Here is a 19,361-nt window from a genome sequence, read left to right on the forward strand (position 1 = left end):
ATTTTGGACATAATTTCCAAAAAAAATGTTTATCTGAAATTCAGATTTAACCGAGCGACCTGCATCTTTTCTGGCAGCCGTACCCCCAGAACACATTTGAGAATACGTGGATACATTTTTGATTGTCACGACTGAGGTGGTGGTACTACTGGCATCTAGTGTGTAGAGGCCAGAGATGCTGTTAAACATCGTACAATGCATAGGACAGTCCCTACAAGGAAAAGAATTATCCAGGCCAAATGTCAATAGTGCGGAGGCTAAGAAACCCGGAACTAGATGGCCATGAACTTTAAGGCACAGAGCGCCAAGAATCTCTAAGTTAAACTTCCTTTTGGAAAGGGAGAATGGAGTTAGTGAGACGGAGTCGGGGCTGAGACCCATCTTTAAAACCCTGGGCACACATCTTGAGGCTGATAACCAGAGGGCAAGAGGGCCAGACTACCAACCAATGGCAGCAAACAAAGTCATGATGCCTAAAAGACTGCCTGGGAAGGGCACTGTGGACAGTAAAGCACTCTGCATACACTGGTTAAGTGCACCTCAGACACAGAGACATCCTTTAGGTCCGTCCACCTGAGGACAAATCCTATGGCCGCTGGGACTAGGAACGCGTTCACAGACATAGCGGAAGCAGCCGGGCGGCTGAGGCGTCCTGCTGCTCCCCTAGCAACGGTCGTGACGGAAGTGGCTGAAGCAGCCGCGCCCTGTGCGCCTGCGTGGAGGCGCCGCGTGCTGACGTGGATCTGGGTCCAGCAGCCCAGCCGGGCGCGCGGTGGAGTGCCGGGGTGCGGCTGGGCTAGTGGAGCCGTGGCCCAGCCGGGATGGCGACGCCGATCGCTCCGCGCCGGGGAGCCGGCGCTACCGGCCGGGGCTGGTTGGTGCTGCTGCCGCCCCTGCTGCTGGCGGTGCTGCTGCCGCGGCCCGCGGCGGCCCTGGTGGAAGGGCTCTACTGCGGCACGCGGGACTGCTACGAGGTGCTGGGGGTGAGCCGCACGGCAGGCAAGGCGGAGATCGCGCGGGCCTACCGCCAGCTGGCTCGGCGCTACCACCCCGACCGCTACCGGCCAGAGCCCGGCGACGAGGGCCCCGGACGGACGCCGCAGAGCGCTGAGGAAGCCTTCCTGCTGGTGGCCACCGCCTACGAGACTCTTAAGGTAAGCCTGGGGGCGCGGATGGGCTGCGAGGACCCGCTGGCGAAGCGAGCGGCGTGGCCCCTTCGGCCCCTGGCCCGTGGAGCGAGGCTCCCTGTGACTCCGGCGCCAGGCGCGACCACCGCCACCACCCTTAGGATGCTCGCGCTTCCCCACGTGAGAGAGCGCATACGGCCCACTGACAAAGATGGGAACCCCCTCGGTCTTGGAGGGCAGCCAGCCCCCTCCTTTTTGTTACAGTCTTTTTTATGCAAAGCTTTGGGTTTCTTACGATTTAGTGAAAATGTTTTAATAACGTGCAGCTCACTCTCGGAAAGCAGGGTGATTATTATTACCAAGATCTGTGATAGAACACAGGAAAGGGCTCCAGTGACAGTGAGATCGCCCGAATTTGAGTTGACAGAAACTTGGTTTCTGGGGATGGTATTAATTGTGACATTTAGCTTGGGTTTAAGGATGTAGAAAAATACTAAGAAGAACACCGGATGTTTGACTCCGGCTCTGAACACCCCTGTATGACCTTGGATAGTGACTTAATAGGTCAGAGTACCTGTTTCTTCATAGACAAAATTAAGGCCATGATGCCTGCTCCACGGGTTGTTATGATGAATGAGATGAGAGTGAGAATGATGAATGAGAAACCCCCTATACAGGACCTGCAAATAGGTGCTTAATGACTTGGGTTTCAAGACTGAGAATTTCTAGTAGGAAATATTTTGTGAGTATATATGTGTAGTCATTTGCCAAAGGTTTTATTGAGTCTTGTGGGGATGGGGAGATTTAGCCTGATCCTGTTTTCTTCTACTGCTGGGAAAAGCAAACCATAAGAAATCACTAAGTACAAAACATATTTGGTGGAAGTGTTACTGCTTCAAGGGCCCCATCATGCTAATGCAACAGCAGTTGCAGTTGTAGGGTACTTTTTTCTAGCTTTTTCTTTTCTTTTTGAGGCAGAGTTTTCCATGTTGCTGTATCGTCTGCTTTTAGTGACTACTTTGAGTGGGTATGCTATAATTTAAGCATGGATTATTTTTCCAGGTTAGATTTCCAGAGCTGAAAACACTGAGTCAAGGAGTTAATGGCTTACTTTCCAGAGCAGTTTGGATAATATGGAGTCATAAAATTCACTAAATCCTCACCAGCATTGGTGAGATTGTAATTTTTATTGGCAGTTAACTGAGGAATGGGGGGTTTGGGAAAGTGCTGAGGCCAGAGGGCTTGGTTGCCTATTATTTGGGATAGAGAGTGATTGAGGAAAGACTTCAGAAAGATGGGAAAGAACTTCATTCAGGGCAGCCCAGCATGTGAAGCTCCAGTCTGCTTTTCTGCAGTGAGGAAGGATAGTGGTCCAGACGGCCATCCAGAAGGCCTGCCACTGGTCCTCCAAAGCCCTCGTGGCACAAGAGGGAGCACTGGGCAGGTGGAGAACTTCCAGAAGAGAGGCAGCAGAAACAGTGGCAACTGTTCCCTTCTGCTGGGGTTGGAGATGGGGAGATTTGGCATGAAAATGGTGAGCATGATAGTAAATAGAGACTATAGAAAATCTGGCTGGGAGGAATCCCAGGACTCTAAATATTCTTGCCATTTTCTCGAAGAGACAAATTCAGAGGCTGATCTGGCTGTAATGGTTGCCTCTAAATGCTGCTACGAGTTTAGCACTGATTTGTCAGCTAATAAAAAGCTCAATAAAATAATGTGTCCACTCAAGAACAAGGAACTTTGAAGCAGTTAAAAACTAGTATGTCTGGAGAAAGTAACACTTACTCTTGATTGGGACAGGTTTGCGGTAGCTGCAAATGCCTCCAAACAGGAAACTAGAATTGTAGTTGCACTGATGGAGGGTGGGAGAGAGTGTTCTATAGCTTCCCCAACCCCACTCATTATTACTGCAGGAGAACGGAAATTATCTGTGAGAGAAAAGGGGTGTCTGGGCTTGGTTTGGACCCATGGAAATCAGACTTAGTTGGGCTCTATGAAAACTCCCATGTTAAATTTATAGAGATAGACAGGGGTTCCACTTCCAAGTGGAACACCTTCAGAAACTTTTTAAAAAACTTCATTGAAGATGCTCTCTCCTGGAATAAGGAAGAGGACTTTGACTTGCCATGTGTGGAAGAAGTTATTAAAAACAAACAGGGTGGTCTGATTTTATTGCTGTCATAATGGAGAATTGTGAGAAGGTTGCCGGAAGATATCATTTCTGGGTAATGCAGAGATCTGATAAACTGGGGTCATCCCCTTGAGGCAACAGGGATGCAACCACTGTTTTGCTTGGATTATATCTACAGACTGGAAAGAGGGCTTGTGAGGGATAAGAGGTCCACCTGGCCTTTACTACGAGCAGGTCAGATAGAATAGTGGGAGAAGCTGATAAGTTCCAGTGGCTCTGGAATGAAGACGAGCCGCAGAAGCCTACCTGAAATTCCATATATCATCTCATGGGGGCAGCAACTGCAGACCTGGGACCGCATTTCATTTCTATTTGCTCTTTTTGTTATACACTATATATTTCTCCATAAAGAACAGCAATAAACCCTGTGAGAGCTGAAAAGGAGGGAGGGCCTTGGGAAGACTGTGTCCTCCTTCACAGCCATGTTCAGTTACTGCTGGCATATGAAGGGAAAAGTTGATTCTATATTTGCTTTGTAGAATGCCCAGGTAGATTCCATCTCTGGAACAGTGTATCTAACAGAAATTGTTTCTTTTGTGAAATCTGAAATAAATTAGTTGTAAATTCATTGGAGCCAGGAACCTTTTTTCTCTCCCCATAATTTTTTGATAACCTTCTTAATTTCTTATTCTTGGTCTGTTCAAGTCTCTTAGCATTTTTAACATGTATAATATAAAAAGCTATATTATATCCTCATTATAATCTTAAAATGGTGTTCCATCAAAACTTATAACAACCAAGCATCTCTGAATAACCAAAATGAGAATTATATTTGTGTAAGATATAGTGGATTTATGACTCTGAAGTTGTCTTGGTTAAATAAATGCCTCTTTGAGAGAGAGTTTTTTTAGATGGAAATTGTTAAAAATAAGGATACTGACATGATTTAAATGCAGTTGGTCAGACAAGGAGATATTATCACAGTTGGTCATTGTTTTCATAGCAACAGAGATTCTACCTGTGAATAGAGAGATTGAGAAAAACCAGAAAAAGAAGGACGGGTAATAATGGAAGGCAAAGGGACCTGTCAGATGCTTTTACCAAGTCATGCTTAGTTCATGTTCTCAAATAACTTAAACCTCTAGATCTCAGCAGGACTTGAAACCATTATGATTTCACACACTGCTTTATATTTGTTTCATAATATGAGTTAAGCCGGTGAAATAACTATTTAGTGTATTTGACTACTGGGGATTCAGGGACACATGGACTTTGGAAGTTAAGTAAACAGACTCTCACTTGCTGTGTCAACATTGGATCTTTTTATGTGGATATAGCACTTATCACACTGCACTGTAAATCCTGAGTAGCCCTTCTCCCCTCTCCACTAAACTTCATTTTTGCATGTATATCCATGGCACCTAGCACAGTGTCTGGCACATAGATAATGAATGCTTGTAAAATAAAAACTCCTATCTGGAGATAGATTCAGATAGGATGGAAATCGAAAGTGGATTTCTGGCGTTTTGACATTGTTATGTGAAGCCTACTTTGGCATTTTACCCCAAATTAATTGTAGTCTTAAAGAGTGGTACAGATAAAGTAGATTGGATGGGTATGAATGAAAAATTCCTGCATGAGAGAAAAATTATACTTCTGTTTTTAAGGAGAAATTATTTTCTCAGGGTTTTTGAGAACATTAATTATTTTTGATATAGATACAAACTGGATGAATTAGATAAAATGAGAAGGATGGCATAGAAATAAGCAGATGAGGGAACAGGTGGTAAGGACGCACTTAGAAAAACTGCAATTGGTAGAAAATGGTAGAGTTTGACAGCATTTTGCAAGATCATGAGAGAAGAACATAGAAAAGGTCTTGGAGGTATTACTGGCGTGCAGGTTATCTGATAAATTGAAGGGATGTGTAGAGAGAGCCTTGTGCTCCTCCAGCCTTGTCTTGGCAGGAAAGTCACAGGAACACATCAGTTTCTTTTTGCCAGTCTGGTTGATGTGGCAGGGCTTTAGCACTTAAGAATGATTTGACAAAAAGGGGATTATGAACTTCCTGCCCTGTTATGGTTACTGTTTATTGTTCTCCCTTTGTATATTCGCTTAACCCTTTATCTCACTGGTACTGACATAGGTGCTGGGGGAGGAGACCATAACAATGAAAAAGGTACAGTTCCTGCCTTTAAGCTTTTAATATAAGAAGGATACAGATACTTATTGTTTGGTTATTATTTATCTAAGTTATATAATAAAAACGTGTAGATTATATTGCAGCAGTGAGAGAACACAATTATTTCTTCTCAGGGGATTGGAGAAGAATGCACTCTTTGATCTGGATCTAGAACAATCCCCAAGGTTGACTGTGGAGGGACATTTCTGGTAGAGAAAAGTCTTGATCCACGAAAACATGGAGTCATGAGTGTGCAAGGCTGGTTCCAGGAATGAGATGTAGGATCACTTCTATTATGCTTTTCCCTGGAACTCTTCATTCTGGAGGAAAAAAATTAGCTGCACTTTATTGCTATTACTATTTTTCTTTTCCAGCATCGATCCAGATTTTAATCAGTCATTCATAATAATTGGGTATTCATAAAACTAATAGAAATGATGTAAATTTCTATCACAGTTGTGAGGCTGATACACAGCCAAGTTAAGTCAGCTTGATGGCAGATAATTTTCATTTCACGTGCCAACTGTAATTGGTCTCGGCTCCATGTAACACTTGTAAATTTGGGGGCCTTGTCTGGGTTTAGTGGAAAAGATGACATGTTAAACTGTTCTCCCATGGGCCCAGAAGAAGGGTGTGGTACCTTATGTGCCACATTTGCTATTTCTGCTGTGAACCCATAAGTGTTTTTCATTTTTTACTCATCCCTTAAAATTTCACCTGTTATTCCCTACTTATGGCCAAGGCTGATTACACCTAGTGCTTTGTTTAAATCTAGTGCTGTGACTACCTGACACATGATGGTATCAACAACCCATCAGAGCTTTTTTGAGTAACACAAAAACTACTGAGTTGATATAATTCTAGCCAGAAACTAAGCACTTGACGTTTTAATTTTGCTTGTGCAAATTTATCATGGGTAAAAAGAATATTCTGAGATAGTCACAGCACAAAGACCCTTACTGTATTTTTAGAGACTGTAGGGGATCTACTGTTTCTAGGTTAGAAGCCAGTCAGATGCATGGTAGGGAGAATGTTTCAGGAGACTGGAAATAGTTTGGGATCGACCCTTTAAGCTGTGTTCAGGCATGTGAACCTGATGTATTGAAGAGTTACCACAGGTTTTAAAGTGCATAAGTAACACAGTCTGATGTCTGTTTCAGAAAGAAAGTTCTGGGAACAATATGGAAGATGGGTTGGGGGAAGGCAGGAAGGTATTCTTGGCTGAACTCATTTTATTTCCATCTTAGTCTTCTGGAATCTCATCATTCCTCTTTGGTAACTTAAGAATCTCTTATTTGGTTCATTTCTCATTCCTTAATTTTGCTTCTTTTAAAGCTATGGTCACATTTTTCTTCTCTCCTCATTGTTGGCTATCCTTACTTCCTCGTCCCCCTTTCATTTAAACTGTCATAGACTGACATGTGCATCAGCACACGTTCTGGAGCTGTTCTTCCTAAGATGAACAGTGATGCTCTAAGCATCAGATCAGAGGGCTGCTCTTCCTTTTGGAACTATTTGTGGCATTTGATGTCGACTACGTAGTTCTTTAAGCTGTTCTCCCTTGACTCCCTTCATGTAATTCTCTCCCCTTTCTCCAAGCTTTCTAGCCATTTCTTTTAGTCTGTATTTCGTTTCCTCTGCCTTCACCGTAAACATTGCATTTCCTTAGAGTCCTGTCCTTTGGGTACTCTTCTTTTTATTTTCTAAGCTCGTCCTGATGAAACTCAACTACATCCTTGACAAGCCTGAAATCCGTGTATTCTCTAGGTTCATATTTTTCAATTGTCTCTCATTTGTAGCACAGGTACCCAGAATTACACATGAAACTAATCCTGTTTTCTTTGTTAAAGCATAAATTTTAAAAGAGCTTGACTCTTGTACAAATACAAAATAAACACGTGTCAAAGATTTTATTTAACTCATTAATTAATGAGGGAACCAGTAAGATATTAAAACTGGTTCAAAAGAGAAAAAGTGCCACACAGTTTACAGTCAAGACAAGGAGTGCTGAAATGCCTGTAATACTGGTCAATATGACAAGGCAGTTATCAGTTGCCTTAATTCCACTGGTCACAATTTGTCTTTTTGTGAATAAGAATTATTTGCATTACTTCCAGTTTTCCACAAGTTACTTCTTTCTCTACAAAGTTAAAATAGACTTTTCAAAGACAAATAAAGGCACACCCCTCCTACAGGAAAAGATAATCCTTGGAGGCTCCAGACACTGAAAAGCTATCCAGTAATTTTCTTTCCTCCCCATTTCAAAATCTTCCACAATTTTCCCCTGCATCTTCTCCACACTTGCTGTCCTCTTCCTTTATTCTTAGAATAACATGGTTCACACAGTGACTATAATTAGAAACATCAGTATCATGCTTAACATGATTGATTCCTGTACCCCTTTAATCACCAAGTCCTATTTGTTCTACTTCTTAGTCTCTAAAATCTGTTTCTCCCTCATTCCTTTCTTTACAATTCTATCAGAGTTATCGTCCAAAAATATATACTTCTACTCAATGCTATTTATTTTTATCATACTTGAAAACATGTTATGTTTGAATAGCACAGACAGTAACACCCTAACACTTTAGCATGGCATATAAGATCCCCTGTGGTTCTTATCCAAACCTATCTTCCTGGCCACATTTACTGCTCCTTTCTTCCCTAAACTTCCCCAGTGCTTAAGCTTCACTGAATCTGTTCTATACACTGATGCTTCTGTACCTTAACACTTGCTGTTCCCCTTGCCTGGAACAAATTTTACCACATCTTACTTGCTTTTAGGATCTAGCACTCATTTCATGTCTTCTGTGAATCCCATTACCAGTGGTCTCAGGCACAGTTAGTCCTTAGTACATTGAATTGTGCTCTTCTTGCCTGCTAGATTCTTCTTGTAGATGGGAGAGTTACTGAGGCTAGGTCCTTAATTTATTTGTTTTTTTTATCCTCCTTTGTGCTCAGCACATGGCTTAAGGCCCTGCATAACTATTTTCTGAACTGAAAATAACTAAGGTTTTTTAAAGCTCAGGTAACCAAGTAGATGGCGATACCGTTAACTGAGACACAGGAGCAGATTTGGGTTTTGAGCATGTTGAATTTGAGATATTTATGTTACATTTAGGAAATGTTCAGGAGGTATCTGAAAATAGTAGGAGCAGGGAAAACAGATCTGAGTGTCACTCGTATATGATATATAGGTGATACTGCAAATGATGGAAGTTGCTATAACCACGTGTAGACTGAGAAGAGAAGACGTAGAAGATAGTTGCACGAGTGGCTGGTGGGTAGGAACAGGAAGAGAAATGAAAACTCAGAGCAGTTAACTTTCTTCCTCTTTAGTAGGGTGTAATGGCCTGGAAAGAAATTTAGGGGAACAGATGTTATTTTTTTAAAGGATCATTTGTATGTGTATTTCTCTTAAAAACAGGATTACTATATATATTTAAGAATGAACAAACTATTACTATATTTTCATATATTATTGATTCTTGGCCTTTGCCATTCTAAATGGTTTCTATTATTTGTATAATCGAAGATTTTTAATGTGAACCTGGCTGCAATATCTAATTATTGCAATTTATGTTTATTGAAATCAAACAATTCATTATTTCTTTCAAGGACAAGAACATAATATATTTTTGCCTCTGGGGAGGGGGGAATGATCATTTTCATAAGAGAAGGAAGGATTCAGTGCTTTCTTTGCTTGTGGGTTTCCTCTTGTTCACTTTTGATCTAGATATTGGTGGTTATGTTCCAGTCCTCCTGCATATGCCCAAGAGGATTGGGAGTGGAGTGGACACCAGCAGAAGCACCATTTTTTCCTGTAGAGATTAGAAACAAGGAGCTTATTGCCCTGCTTGTCAAGGCTCAGGACAGAGAGGAGGAAGAAACAAGTATAAAGGTTTTGGTTTTGGAAAGAAGTTGGAATCTCCTGACCCTGGGACCTTAAGATCCACAAAATTGCTGAAAGAAAAAGTACTACCTTATTGAAAGGTAAGATATTACACTGTTTTAAGGTTTAAGCTATTTTAGCCACATTAGCGTATCTTCATAAGCTATGAAATCAAGCAGTCATTTCTGCCAAGCCCAAGTTTTTGTGGCCTAATCACCCGTCTCGCCTTCCTGCTGAGATGGAGACCTGTGTGGCTGGAGAGATGTCTAGAGTGAGGGAGAGCCTTTACAAAATTTCATTCAGTTTTGAAATGATGTTTATTGAATGCCAGGCACTGTGCTAGGCCTTGGATATACAGAGGTTAAGGAATCACCCTACCTGCCTTCTAGAAGTTCTCATTCAAGGAAAAGAAAAAAACTGATGATGACAATGTGATAAGTGCTATAATAAATAGGTAATAAGTGTAATAAGAGTGGTCTAAATCTGTCTACTAATGTTTATGTTCTAAAGGATTAATAGGAGCGCATGAGGTTGGAAGAAAGGCATGGGCATTTGAGTTAAAGTGAATTATCTGTTCAGTCATAGATATAAAAGAGCATGCTGTACTTGAAGAACACACCAAATTCCAGAAATTGCTATCTGAATGTTTGCTATGGGCAAAAGAAGGGAGAGTGATAAGATGTTTCTTAAGTAGGTAAGTTTGGGTCAGTTATGGAGGCCTTGTTGCATGACAAGGAAAATTGAACTTACCTTACTAGACACTGGGAAGCATTGGACAGAACAAACAAAAAAACTGTGAGGCTACTTTAGTCCCAAGATGGGTAGGAAAAAAAATAAATATATGGTATTAAAAATAAAAATATGTAAGAATGTACATGAAACTCTCTAATTGGGTCCCAGTCTGTCTTTTCTTTTCTGCTAACATTCCTGGTATCCTGTGTTCTTATTAGGTTGATTCTAAACTTAGTAGGCTACTGAAGAGTAGGACTTTGACTTAGATTGTTGAGAATCCCTAACTCTTCAATTTGTGCCAACCTTGAACAGCCTTGTAAAGTGTATTATGCATGCCTCAGCCTAAAATCCATTTTCTTCATTCTGGAGAGAAAGCTTTAAACACATTAAAGAAAGAAGACTGTGTCTGAATAAACGCTGTAACAAGGAGATCGCAGACCTTCTTGTCTCTAATCATGACCAAAACAGGGTCATGAAATTATGGTGGCCCCAAGGAAAAGAAAACCATTCTAAGAGAAGTCAGACTTGACCCTGAAACCTTTTACAGGGATGAGGTAGTTTGAGGACTCATTATAGAGGGCCCTGAATAGACCCTACAGGCTTCTGGTTACAGTAGAGAGGCTAGACATAAGGTATAAATTTTGGAGTTGCTGGTACTGGAGCATTAGCTGACCATCCTGTTAAATGAAGCTCTGTCACAAATCTAGGGACCAGTGAGAAGATGGTGACTCTGGGGGAAGATATGGGTGAAAAGCTTGAAGAAGGATATCTGCATTCTGTGGACTGTGACCTTCAGTAAGATAAGAGAACAAAGGAGAGGACAGCCACTAGACGCATGACATTCACAGAGCAGATTTCAGTGACACTCACAGATCTTGCTGTATACTTCAACCAGGAGGAGTACAGACAGTCAGAATGGGCAATGGACTGTGCAGAGATAGTGATGCTGGAGGACTGTAGGAATCTCATCTCAGGGGGGGCAGTTAGTTTCAAAACTACTTGTAATCTAGTTGGAGCAAGGAGAAGAATCGTGTTTGAAGAAATACATTTCAAAAAGCATCTGCCAAGACTGGGAGGCTGAGTATAAAAGGCAACGAATTCAGGCCAGAAGCAGAGCATATTTATAAAATTAGCCAAAAGGGCAAAAAAATGGAGGGAGAATGGAAAAATTCTCAAAGGATGTCTTGAAGTACTCAGAATGAAATACATCAAGGGACATAGGCTTTAGTCTTCAGAGCTATCTGTATGACCTGTAACATTTTACCCTCTTTCGGTTAGAAACTCTAGAATATGATGATGGCTTATAGGAGGAATGGATTGACAGTTGAGGCGTGTGGCACGCAGCTTGCGGGATCTCAGTTCCCCTACCAGGGATTGAACCCAGGCCACGGCAGTGAAAGGCTGGAATCCTAACCAGTAGGCCACCAGGGAACTCCCGAGAAAGTCTTTTCTAATGGAAGAGAACATACAAGGAGTGAATTTGAAAATAATATCAGCCTGAGCTCAGCTTTCCTTATATAATAGATGATTCGCATATTGGCCCTCCATACAGTGCCATGGAATAGACTTTAAATATATTTACATCTAATTATACTAGATACTACTTCATCTAGCTTCAAATTCTAGTCAGAGGTAAAAAATATTTTGAATGTAATGAGCGTAAGAACTGTTACTGAGGGCTTCCCTGGTGGCGCAGTGGTTAAGAATCCGCCTGCCAATGCAGGGGACACGGGTTCAAGCCCTGGTCCGGGAAGATCCCACACGCCACGGAGCAACTAAGCCTGTGCGCCACAACTACTGAGCCTGTGAGCCACAACTACCGAAGCCCACATGCCACAACTACTGAAGCCCACGCACCGAGAGCCCACGCTCTGCAACAAGAGAAGCCACCGCGATGAGAAGCCTGCGCACTGCAACGAAGAGTAGCCCCCGCTCGCCGTAACTAGAGAAAGCCCGCTCACCATAACTAGAGAAAGCCTGCGCACAGCAACAAAGACCCAACGAAGCCAAAAATAAAATTAAATTAAAAATAAATAAATTTATTTTTTAAAAAAAAGAACTGTTACTGAGAATGTGCTCATTCAAATTCAGAATTCTTAATAGAAAATATATAATGATATTAATGGGTACAGGAAAGATTTATCATTAGCAAACTTCTTATTTTAAATCTAAGAAACAGCATATTGGAGGACTCGGGAGGAGGCCCTGAACAGACCCCAGCGCCTCTGTGGTAACAAAGCACTAAGTGCAGATTTTGAAATGTTGAGCTAATAATCTGCAACTTTATGTATGTTGAATAATTAATTTATCATAGAAAGAAGTCATCTAGGTTAAAGAAAGATTTTTTTTCATAATGGTTTATGTTGTATTCACTTATAGAGACTAAAGAATTTGCTGTAGTTTTAGTCTTTAACATTTTTTTGGAAACAAGACAAGCTGAAAAATAGGTTTCCTGTGGGCTTAAAAAAAAAAAAGCAAATCATAACCTAGTTTGGTAGCTTTTCAACCTATGTAGCTCAGTAAAAGATTACCTTTTAGTAACTGGTTAAAATTAGAGAAGGTTTTAAGAAATGCTTTATTTGTGACCATTTGAGCAGCATTTCAGAATGCTATAATTTTTTCAACATGTTTGCATGATTAAGAAAGAGCTATATATTACCTTATTTATGAACTGGGCTGTGAAAATGTGTTATAATAGTGAATACTACATATTTTTAACCTGTTTTTGTATACTGTATGTCATCTGATATACAAAATAACCCTGTAAAATTAGTAGGGCAGCTATTAATATCTCTAATTTACAAGTGAAGAAGAGTGAGGCTCAGAGAGGCTAAAATTTTTGCCTGATATCACAAAGCTAGACTTTGACCATTATACTGCATCGATGTCTCAATGTTTCCTTGGGATGAGCATAATTCAGTTTTGAGGGCATAGACTGGTTTTGTCTACTTTTTTGTTGTTTTAATCATTGCTTTCAAAAGAAAACCTTCTATACAAGGTTGGGAAATGATTGTGAATATATACAACAGAGATAAACATTCTTTTTTTTCTATCAACAGTTACTGAGAGTAGGTGTCAACATGCTCTTAAATTATAAGAACACGGCGACATCCTTATTAGCACCACAGCACTGGCTAAAAAGGCATGGTTCATTGCTACTGAAGTGTTTTTATTTTTTCCAGGAGGACTAATACTCCTCAAGAATTTGAGGAAATTTTTTTATTATGCTTTATACCTAGTATTAAAGTTCTGGAAACAAATTTGTGTGTCCCTTTGAGGAATTATGGGAAATTTTTTGATTTTAACAGTTTGTTCTTTTATTCAGATTGATTACATAATTACAAAATTCTAGATTTGACTTTAACAGATTATTAACTAAGACCATTTTATGAGCTGTCCTATGAAACTGGATATCTTGTTATTTTACAGGATGAAGAAACTCGAAAAGATTATGATTACATGCTGGATCACCCAGAAGAGTATTACAGCCATTACTACCACTACTACAGCAGGCGCTTAGCCCCTAAAGTGGATGTGAGAGTTGTGATCTTGGTCAGTGTGTGTGCTATTTCAGTGTTTCAGGTGTGTATTGATGGATGTGTGTATCTATGTGCATGTGCAGGAGTGCACATTGGCTAGTGGTAGTCGTTAAAACTGAACTAGAAGTACCTTTTTGTAGAATTTTACTTCCAGGTGAGATTAATGTTTTATATTAGAAAAATATTTATTTAACCAATTGATAACATTGGAATCTTTGTCGGCAGGCAATCTAAGAAATCATGAATGTCATTATATAACTGTCAAAACCAAACAAACAAAAAAGTCAGGTATTTTTCTCTTTTCCCCCTCTAGAGTATTTTCCATATAACAGCCAGAGTGAATGCCAACTAGACCATATCATTTACAGGTGACCCTTGAACAACATGGGTTGGAACTGCAGTGGTCCACTTACACACGGATTCTTTTCACTAACTGCAGTGCCGACCCGCAGCAGTGCACCTTCTGAGGTTGGCTGAATCGGAGGATAGGGAGGAGCCGTGCATACGGACGGCCAACCATACGCTGCACTCAGACTCTGAACAGGGTGGTGCCCCCCCCCCCCGCATTGTTCGAGGACCAAACTACCTTCATAGGACTTTTCAATGATTTCCCATTAAATTTGAGGAAAATTCCAAACTCCTTAATATGGCCTAACAAGTCCTGGCACCTACCCACCAAATGCCAGGAGTGTAGAGCTTGCCATCACTGTAACAAACAAAAATGTCTCACACATTTCCACATGACGGCTAAGGGCACTCCTGCTCAGTATGAGAACCACTGAAATAGACTAAAAGTGCTACAGTAACTTTTTATGTTGTTTTAAAATATCACAGAAATACAAGTTTAGCCTGAAATGAGTTTTCCCTACTATTATTCCTCAACTAACCACACCTATCATATCCTCCTCTAGAAGAAAAAAGAAAGTCAAGTGACTAGAATGAAGCAATTTACTAGTTTCAGAATTACTTCTCCAGTTTAATTCCCAGAAATGAAATTCAATCGATATGACAAAAGAATTCCTACTGAAAACTAAAGCTGTATATATATATATATATTTTTTTTTTTTTTTTTTTTTTTGGCCGTACATGGGCCTCTCACCGCTGTGGCCTCTCCCGCTGCGGAGCACAGGCTCCGGATGCGCAGGCTCAGCGGCCACGGCTCACGGGCCCAGCCGCTCCGCGGCACATGGGATCCTCCCGGACCGGGGCATGAACCCGTGCTCCCCGCATCGGCAGGCGGACTCTCAACCACTGCACCACCAGGGAAGCCCTAAAGCTGTATATTTTAAACGTGTCAGCTTTTGTAGTGTTGCCTTTTCAACAGGGAGAGGAAGGGCAACTTTACTTTTCTGTTTTAGATAATGTAATATCCTAATCACTTTTTTTTTTTTTTGCTATTCCTAATAGATTGCTACTATAATATTTCAGGATATTATTGGTACAACTGCTGTATTTATTCAGTAAAATAGCTGAAATGTGTGGAGGTACTATATGAAGAGTAGGACTTTTTCTGATAATAAAACCCTTTGTGGTTGAATATATTTATGAAGTGACTTAATGTCTTCCTGTCCAAATAAGTAAAGCGTTCAAACATATTTGAATCTTTCAGTTCAGAATGTGACGAGCGTTATTGTGGTATGTGCAGATGGTTTAGAGTTGCCCGAGTCTATACCCAGGGATTTTTTGAAAGAAACTCCTCACCAGCTAGTTTTACCATTCGATTCTTCCTCCAGTAAGTAGACTGCAACCTTAAAAAAAAAATAGAAGAAAAGGGATTTCTTAATTGTGATCTAGGGAAGAGTCAAATGGTAAGGATGTGAAATGAACAGGTGTGATGTGATTCCACCGATCCATCCTCTGATCCTGGGTGTCTCCTGTGGAGAATCAGTGGCTTTTTGGCTCAGCTCAGGGCTTATCTGACTTATCAGGCCTGGAGATCCCGTGTCCACATGGGCATTATTCAACTGTATCTTCAACTTACAGAGTAAGATTTTTGAGGTCCCTGTTTTTAATCAGAATAGGTTTTGGCGGCCGGGGGGGGGGGTTGTGTTCACCAAGATGAATTTTGTAATAAAAATTACCCAGGTTTTTTTGTTAAATATTCTAGTTTTTCAGCTGGTGGAACAGCTACAACAAGGCAATCAGCTACCTGGCCACGGTGCCCAAGTACCGTATCCAAGCCATGGAGATTGCCAAGCAGCAGGGATTGCTGAGAAAAGCCAAAGAGAAGGGCAGAAACAAAAAGTCCAAAGAGGAAATTCGCGACGAGGAGGAGAACATCATAAAGAACATTATAAAAAGTAAAATAGATATAAAGGGAGGCTATCAGAAACCCCAGTTCCGTGACCTTCTCCTGTTTCAAATTCTCTTAGCTCCCTTTCACCTGTGCTCATATATAGTCTGGTATTGCCGGTGGATCTATAATTTTAACATCAAAGGCAAAGAATATGGGGAAGAAGAAAGACTATATATCATACGTAAATCTATGAAGATGTCAAAGTCTCAGTTTGATAGTCTAGAAGATCATCAGAAAGAAACTTTTCTTAAACGGGAGCTTTGGATAAAGGAGAATTATGAGGTGAGTAATTACTGTAACCTTCCTTACCAACTTAAAACTAGGTATGTGACAGGGGATCACAGAAGTGTGCTCAAATTTCTGAAATCGAAGAGTTAAATATAGAAAGATCTTACTTTTGTTGACTGTATGACTATATTTAGTAGTGGAACAGTGGGTTTTTAACCTATAATTTGTCTTTTTAAAAGATGAACTTCAGGGCTTCCCTGGTGGCGCAGTGGTTGAGAGTCCGCCTGCCGATGCAGGGGACCACGGGTTCGTGCCCCGGTCCGGGAAGATCCCCCATGCCGCGGAGCGGCTGGGCCCGTGAGCCATGGCCGCTGGGCCTGCGCATCCGGAGCCTGTGCTCCGCAACGGGAGAGGCCACGGCAGTGAGAGGCCCGCGTACCACACACACACACAAAAAAACAAAAGATGAACTTCAAATACTTTAATTTACTAATGCTAAAAATTTACAGTATGGTCTAATTTGTTGTGTTAAACTGTACTATGAATTGCCAGAATGATTTGGCAAGTAGATATATTCAGCCTACTTATAAAGAACATAAAAATGGAAGGTAACATGGTAGCTCCTAAATTATTTGATAAGTTTTCACTTTTAAGTAGTTGAAGCTGCCCACTATACAGTAAACTCTGTCTGTCATAGAGTGCTATCCTGGGCTGAATTATCACGGCATTACATGAGGTTATCTTAGTTGTTACTTCCTGAAATTTGGAAGTAAAATAATTTCTTTCTGAAATTTGATATGGCTGTGAAATTGGTTATGAAAACTTGTCCATTTAGCTTCAACTGATATCCATGAAAGGTTATAGAAATGAAAGACGTTCTTTGTTCTTAACCTCTGTGGTTTATTTAACCTTCTTTGGGAACTTTAAAAATATTCTGAAAAACCAATAATTATCATTGAAGATAAAATTAGTTGTAAGTTCAATCTGGAGACAAATGTATTTATAAGGTCACTTTGTTCCTTGGTTAGGATCAACAAAACTGAAAGTCATCTGTTAAATTTACAGAGTACCATGTTAGAAAAATAAACTGTTGACTCTTCAATATTGGACATTAGTCGTAGAGAGGAAATGTTTAAACCCTTTAAACTCAGCTTATATATGATTTCAAGGAGGAAAAGAATGTATTTCCAGGTTACAGAAGTCAGTGAAAAAAATTACTAGTTCTTGCACAAGTTATTCTTTTTTATTTAACATTGAACATTAAAGTGCTTAATTGCTTAGTAATCTTAGGTGCATGGTCTTCAGAAGACAAACCAATACATTCATTGGAAACTTTTACCTAAAGTTATATTTGAAAAATATAAACATGCCATAAAGCTAATGACAAATGTTTCTCTTTGGATTGTCAAGTTAGTTTATATTATTTATACTTACAGGTCTACAAACAGGAGCAAGAAGAGGAACTAAAGAAAAGATTAGCAAATGATCCTAGATGGAAGAGATATAGGAGGTGGATGAAGAATGAAGGGCCTGGACGGTTAATGTTTGTGGATGACTGAAGATTGCTGGAATGCTACTATGCCAAACCTTAATTGTGATACTATTTTCATAACTGAATTATTTTAGAAATGTACTGACTGTTCCTCAGCAGTAACTAAAACTCAAGTATTTGATTAAACAGTATAATGTAGAAATTTAAACTTTCCCTTCAGACTTTATACATAAGACATTTATGATTGTTCAATTTTTATAATCAATTTGTGGATTTTGTTAAAAGATTTGACATGAAGATTTATTAGTTGCCATTTAAAAATTTTATATGTTTGGTTAAAAAATTTGACATGAAAATTTATTAGATACCATTTAAAAATTTTACGTGTTAAGTGTTTATTCTTCAAAAGTGTTTCCTTATTTTGTTATAGTGCTACATTTTTCTGCTTTCGTGGCCTCTATTAGTTTCACAAAACATAAAAATTATAACAGCGTTTAATTACATTTTTGAGTGTCTTTCTAGACACAGACTTCTTCAGCAAAATGATTCAACTATCATGTCATCTTTATGACAGTCATTATAGGTTTGATTTATGTTCAAAATATCTCTCTAGGAGAGTCTTCTGCTGGACTGTCTTTATAATATCTCCCCCCAGTCATAATATTCTTACTAAGATCAGAAACTCTCCAGGAGAGTGAATCTGCTTTCATGTCCTTGTAGGATGATCTTGATTACAGTCATTATAGGACTATAACTGTATTCTCAAACACTTCTCCAGAAAGAACCTTGTAAGAAGGTCTTTTGTACCACAGTATTGTTTTACCCCCCTTCAATTAAAAAAAAAAAGAGCAGAAATAGTGTCATGAAAAGTTCATATATTATGAAGTCCTTGAGTGGTGAAAAATACATTTTATGTGAGCATATTTACATGCATATAAACCAGAAAGAAGGGGTGCATGGCTGTGTGCTGTTCTATCAAACAATGAAATGTAAATGCTTTATACGTGTGAAAGTGAAAGTAATTCACACATAATTTGACTGAATCAAGTATGATACTGCAGCAAAGTATCGAAACACATTCATGGTAGTGAATCAATACTCCTGTTAAAAGACATATCCCAGTCCATCATATTAATAAAACGGTTGCAATATATCACAAGTTTGTTGGTATGACATTTTAAGTCAAAGATTAACATATTGCTTTTGCATTATATAACTGTAAAAGACATAGCATAAAAGTGTAGCATAGTAGCTATGCAGAGTCTGTTTCTATTCAAAGTAAACTAGTCCTTTCAAGAGCCCAGCCCAAATATGTGACACATACAGAGATGCAGGAGGGGGAAGAGTTCCATCCTTGCTAATATAGCAAAAGGCCTGAGGTGGGTTATTTAGCCTGTGAGTGAAGGCCTCAATTCCTCATTAGAAAATTAGGGGAGGAGTTTGACCAGATTATCACTAAGGCCTTTTGCAGCTGAAATTATATAATATTTATATTTTTGTAAACTTCAGATGAAAGTGTTTTATGCATTCATTCTTTTTTGGGAGGGTGGAGAAATTACAGTGCTAAATTGTAGGAAGCTGTGCTCCAAACCCCAAATGCCCAACTCTAAACCATAGGTAAATGCCTTTGAAAAGTGCTGTGGTTGCAGTCAGTAACCCCTGTCCCAGTGATGATGTTACCACACCCGTGCCACACAACAGCATTATCACCTAAGATTAGACGTGGGTACCATATGTTA

The 19,361-nt window shown here is 40.0% G+C and overlaps 2 protein-coding genes across 3 annotated transcripts in view; one reads left to right on the plus strand and one right to left on the minus strand.

The window, feature by feature from the left end:
- PTGR1 (prostaglandin reductase 1) overlaps positions 1-19,361 on the minus strand; it is a 75,212-nt gene that overhangs the window by 48,711 nt on the left and 7,140 nt on the right. The window lies entirely within an intron of this gene.
- Positions 760-18,003, plus strand: LOC114884148 (dnaJ homolog subfamily C member 25). Of its 2 annotated transcripts, none has more exons than XM_029202874.1 (4): positions 760-1,154; positions 13,497-13,649; positions 15,714-16,184; positions 17,567-18,003. In XM_029202874.1, exons 1-4 carry the CDS (start codon positions 822-824, stop codon positions 17,687-17,689), a joined length of 1,080 nt encoding a protein of 359 aa, XP_029058707.1. In that variant the 5' UTR covers positions 760-821; the 3' UTR covers positions 17,690-18,003. The 2 variants fall into 2 exon arrangements, with proteins under 2 accessions (XP_029058707.1, XP_029058708.1); XM_029202875.1 differs by having other exon boundaries at positions 822-1,154; positions 13,497-13,619; positions 17,567-17,850.

Source organism: Monodon monoceros, unplaced genomic scaffold (assembly GCF_005190385.1).
Source record: "Monodon monoceros isolate NGI ecotype Baffin Bay Population unplaced genomic scaffold, NGI_Narwhal_1 Super_Scaffold_5, whole genome shotgun sequence".
Classification (NCBI taxonomy): domain Eukaryota; kingdom Metazoa; phylum Chordata; class Mammalia; order Artiodactyla; family Monodontidae; genus Monodon; species Monodon monoceros.